At 51.5% G+C, this 5,225-nt stretch overlaps 1 protein-coding gene across 1 annotated transcript; it reads left to right on the top strand.

Annotated features, from left to right (window-relative positions):
- Nucleotides 1-431: 431 nt before the first annotated feature.
- LOC101785366 (auxin response factor 22) lies at nt 432-4,857 on the top strand. Its single transcript, XM_004982782.3, has 4 exons — nt 432-766; nt 900-2,048; nt 3,386-4,269; nt 4,407-4,857. Exons 2-4 carry the CDS (start codon nt 975-977, stop codon nt 4,501-4,503), a joined length of 2,055 nt encoding a protein of 684 aa, XP_004982839.1. The 5' UTR covers nt 432-766; nt 900-974; the 3' UTR covers nt 4,504-4,857.
- Nucleotides 4,858-5,225: the final 368 nt, after the last annotated feature.

The following is a 5,225-nucleotide window of genomic DNA, read 5'->3' as shown; positions in this document are numbered from 1 at the left end:
AATTGCTTGTCAGTTGAGATTAGGGGCAAATTTAAAGATCCGTTTCGATAAGAAACGACCGTAATATTATATAATTTTGAACCTAGGTTACCTTGGATTGGGAAATAGTCGAGCCCAACCAGCTTAAGATGAGTTCAAAGTTCAAACGGGCACGATCACACTGCCGGCGAAAACGGAACGGAGCCTAGTCACTCCTCACTCCTACCGCACCCCACCGACAGCAGGAAATCCGCTCGCCGGCATGCGGGGCCCTGCGCGTGCTCGGCCCCACGTGTCATGACCTCCCACGGGGCAGGAGGTAGGTGTCGCCGTCCCTGTGCCGCGCGGCTGTTCGCTGTTCGCGCGGGCGTGGCGGATCCGGTGGGGCCGCGGCTCCACCACTGGGGCTGTGCCTGTGCTACTGCCCGCGGCAGCGAAGCGAGGCGAGCGGCACTCATCACCATTCACCAACAAGGAGAGAGGCGCCCGAGGCCTCGCCATAATTCCAACCCACTGTGTTCGCCGCTGTAGCATCACCCCACGCCACCACCTCACCCTCGTCCTCGCCGCCGGGAAGATTTCATCTCATCTGCCGGGGGGCTGGGGCAACCGAAGCTTGGGAGGGGGTGTCGTTGCAGCCTTGCGGGGGCGGGCGGATGCCGGCCCTGATGTAGATTTTCTCCTCCGCGTTGCCCGGTGCTGCCAGCGTCTTCCTCCCGGAGCAGCGGTTGCGGCCGGCGCACCCCCACGATCTGCCAGTTGGAAGCCATGCGCGCGGGCGGAGGAGGTATTGCCCGCTGTTGCTTTCGCCCCCGCTCCGCTCCAATTGCTTTGCTTTTCTTTTCGTTCCCCGTGGGGTTGCGTTGCGTGGGGTGGTTTCGCACTCCTTGGGCCAGTGCGATTAATGGGGGACGTGGCAGGTTGCTCTGGCGGACAGTGATCGCGTTTGGTGGCCGTGGAGGAACACGACGACGGAGGAGGAGGACGAGGACGCCATGAAGGAGGCGGGCGACGAGAGGTGCCTTGACCCGCAGCTGTGGCACGCGTGCGCCGGCGGCATGGTGCAGATGCCCCCCGCGCGCTCCCGCGTCTACTACTTCCCGCAGGGCCACGCGGAGCACGCGCACGGCGGCGGCGCCGCGGAGCTCGCAGCCGCGGCGGGGCCGCGCGGGCTCCCGCCACTCGTGCTCTGCTGCGTCGCCGGGGTGCGCTTCCTGGCCGATCCAGAGACGGACGAGGTGTTCGCCAAGATCCGCCTCGTGCCCGTCGCGCCCTCCGGCGAGGCGGACCTCCGGGACCCCGACGAGCTCGGCGGCGACCCCGCGGACGCGCGGGAGAAGCTGTCCTCCTTCGCCAAGACGCTCACGCAGTCTGACGCCAACAACGGCGGCGGCTTCTCGGTGCCGCGATACTGCGCCGAGACCATCTTCCCCAAGCTCGACTACCGGGCCGACCCGCCGGTGCAGACGGTGCTCGCCAAGGACGTGCACGGGGAGGTCTGGAAGTTCCGACACATTTACCGGGGCACGCCGCGCCGGCATTTGCTCACCACGGGCTGGAGCACCTTCGTCAACCAGAAGAAGCTCGTCGCGGGGGACTCCATCGTCTTCCTGCGCACCGAGCACGGCGAGCTCTGCGTCGGGATACGCCGTGCCAAGCGGGTGTCCTGCGGTGGCATGGAGTGCATGTCCGGCTGGAACGCCCCCGGGTACGGGGCCTTCTCGGCGTTCTTGAAGGATGAGGAGAGTAAGATGATGAAGGGGCCTGGGGGGTACATGAGAGGCATGGGGAAGGTGAAGATCGCAGATGTCGTCGAGGCCGCAAGCCTAGCGTCGAGGGGACAACCATTTGAGGTGGTGTACTACCCGAGGGCTAGCACACCTGAGTTTGTTGTGAAGGCTGCATCGGTGCAGAACGCGATGAGGAATCATTGGTGCCCAGGGATGAGGTTCAAGATGGCATTTGAGACAGAGGATTCGTCAAGGATCAGCTGGTTTATGGGGACGATAGCTTCTGTTCAGGTTGCTGATCCAATTCGATGGTCGAATTCGCCGTGGAGGCTTCTTCAGGTTCCATTTAACTCATATCACCCATTACTTATATGCCATACTGCATTATTAACTGATGTGTACTACTTTTGAACTTACTTCTTGAGTGCCCTCTGAAAATTAACGGCTCTTGTGGAACTATTAGTTCAATGTAGCAAAGGTGATCTTTGCTTGAGGTGCTCTTACTGGCACTAGGTGCATCTAAAATATGACCAGTTCACAGGGTGTGGTGCTCACATGTTTGTAGCCCACACTAAGCTCCGGCAAGGCTTTAGATTACTGGACAAAATTTTAATCATGAAATTAGACGTCGGAGGCTTAATTGGGAGAGATGCGTAGGCAGGCACAAAACTACATGTCTTGTTGTGTTAGACTAGGATGGGAACAAATTGGGCACAGTTCTAACCATAAAACCCGCTTTACCTATGATGGAACGTATTGTCTTCAAATTGTTAGAATGTTTCGTCAGTCTCTTCTGGCCACTGAGAAGTGAGAACTGAGATCGGTCCCATCATCTTCTACAACTTTATTTATCTATCGCTCATGTCTCCTATCATCATAGATGACAGGTCCAGTTTGCAGCATCTTTTAGCTGCTAAGCTTTCTGTGTCTGCCTCTGCACATTTTAAAAGCTGATAAGCATCATTTTGTTAGGATCAGGAGGCGTTAGGAAATATGGAGGTTTTGTTTGATACGTGTATGGATCCTCTCTTGCAAACATGATCTGATTTACATGCGTCTAGATGAAATTGAAACGTGGGGAGTGAACTAATATTACATTCACATACTTCCAACAAACATCCAATTATATATAACAGATCCCGGTCCTGAACTCCTGAATCAATTGGTCCTTTTCCCGAGTTAATGGCTGTACCTTGCATTTGCCTGTATGATCAATGCCTTACAGGATTGGTAGCTGATCCTTAATTGCAGCCTAGCATTGTACATTTGTACCTTGAGAAAGAGATGTTGACGTACTAGCAATAATATTGATCTATCATTAGTTCCACCTGTTTGTTCTCCATCTCTCTTTACCGTAGTCTGTTTTGGTTGTCTTGGAATTGCCTTGATAAATAGCTTTACAGGCAATATAGGAATATGAAGGGAGGTGTCTTGCTAGTAGTGTTAAGTGAGACATTGGAAGCTCACTAGCTTATATTGTCTCTGATGTCATCAATAATATAACCGATGTACAAAGAATTTCTTTTTCAACTGTAGAAGAGTTTACTTTTGAAATTTTTGTAACAATTCATTGTTTGGTGCTTCTTTTGTCCTTATTATCTCAGCAAGCACCAGGATATTCTTTCACTTTCTGCACTGTCTTTTTGCCCATTCTTATAGTTGCAAATTTGTTGCAGGTGACATGGGATGAACCAGATTTGCTGCAAAATGTGAAATGTGTCAACCCATGGCTGGTGGAGCTTGTATCAAGCATTCCGCCCATTCACCTGGGACCATTTTCTCCACCTAGAAAGAAGTTGCGGATGCCCCAACATCCTGACTTTCCGTTTGACGGTCAGCTGTTGAATCCAGTTTTCCACGGCAACCCACTTGGTCCAAGCAACAGCCCCATTTGCTGTTTCCCGGACAACGCTCCTGCAGGCATACAGGGAGCCAGGCATGCTCAATTCGGTTTACCCCTAACAGACCACCAGCTTAACAAGCTGCACCTCGGTCTGTTCCAAGGCAGCGGTTTTAACCGACTTGATGCTATCACTCCGCAATCGCGCATATCCAAGGGTTTTGTGATCACCAGTGCTCCAGTCAAAGAGAGTGTCTCTTGCTTGTTGACAATTGGCACACCACAGGGCACAGAGAAATCTGATGACAGAAAGAAACCCCATATAATGCTGTTTGGAAAGCCTATCCTTACCGAGCAGCAGATGAATTCTGGTGGATCAAGGGAAACATTCTCCCCTGAGGTTACTGGAAACGGTTCATCTGATGGCAATGCACAGAAGACAGGAAATGTATCTGACGGTTCCGGTTCATCTATTTGCATTGGTTTCTCATCTCAAGGTCGTGAGGCTTCAGAGCTTGGGTTAGAAGCTGGGCATTGCAAGGTATTTATGGAATCAGAGGATGTTGGTCGGACCATAGATTTGTCTGTCTTTGGATCATATGAAGAGCTGTATGGTCAGTTAGCTGACATGTTCGGAATCGAGAAAGCAGAAATAATGAGCCACCTCCATTACCGCGACGCCGCTGGTGCTGTCAAGCATACTGGTGAAGAACCATTCAGGTGAGACCTTCCTCAATATCTTTAGCTTTATTTACCTTTTGAGCCATGTCTATTCTATGGTGCATATGCTAGTATATGATATCTTTGTCAAACAGGCATGTACGATGTACCTAAATCATTTCATTCTGTTTATGCAGTGACTTCATGAAAGTAGCACGGAGGCTGACCATAACAGAGCGCGGCGAGGGGAGGCTGCAGAAACCTCTCATCGAATATATGGTCGAGCGGGCTTGATTGCATCTACCTTTCAACAAAACAATCTGAAGCTTGTGGAAAGGCTAAGCTTAGAATGGAAGAAGTGTTGCATTTTGGTTTGTGTTTGTCTGCTGTGAAGCGGGATGTTTGTTGGGTCTTGTTGAAACTCTCAGTGTAAGGGCTTTCTTCTGTCAAGACTCGGTCGTCGTTAGAACTACTCTGTTGTGATCGGTTGTTGGTGTGCTCGAGTCGAAGTTGATAAATAACCTCTTTGATGGATTAGCTTGGAATAAAGTTTGAGTTGTGTCAAGGGCGGGCTAGTGCCATGGTCAGTTGTCGATCTAGTTACGATGCCTGTATTTGTCGCTAGCAATTTGACTCGTTTCCATGCTAGTAAACTCTTAAAGCTGCATTGTTCATTTCATCAGCGTGATAGTCGCGAGACCATTGCTCGGTTATCTGAATTCCAGTTGCAGGATCGTCGCCGTTGATTCTTGCGGACGAGCAAGGGGAAGGTTGAGAGCAACGATCGCTGTACGCTGGATGCATGGTCACATGGTTTTGGGCTTTCGTCCCGGCTTTTTCCTGGAAAGTGAGCGCAGGTGTCGCACATGTCCGGTACATAAGTACAAGTGAAGGAGCTGATGGTCTGAGGCCATATTTAGTTACCTCCCAACTCCCAACTTTGACACTATGCAAAAAGAAGATTCCACATCACATCAAACTTACGGTACATGCATGGAGTACTAAATGTAGACGAA

The sequence above is a fragment of the Setaria italica genome, chromosome IX (genome assembly GCF_000263155.2).
Source record: "Setaria italica strain Yugu1 chromosome IX, Setaria_italica_v2.0, whole genome shotgun sequence".
Lineage (NCBI taxonomy): Eukaryota > Viridiplantae > Streptophyta > Magnoliopsida > Poales > Poaceae > Setaria > Setaria italica.
Note: the sequence above shows the minus strand (reverse complement) of the source record. Positions and strands in the feature narration are given on the sequence as shown.

Coding starts and splice junctions, on each gene's coding strand:
- LOC101785366 (XM_004982782.3), top strand. CDS start 975: ATGAAGGAGGCGGGCGACGAGAGGTGCCTTGACCCGCAGCTGTGGCAC. Junction 2,049..3,385: donor CGCCGTGGAGGCTTCTTCAG/GTTCCATTTAAC, acceptor AATTTGTTGCAG/GTGACATGGGATGAACCAGA. Junction 4,270..4,406: donor ACTGGTGAAGAACCATTCAG/GTGAGACCTTCC, acceptor CTGTTTATGCAG/TGACTTCATGAAAGTAGCAC.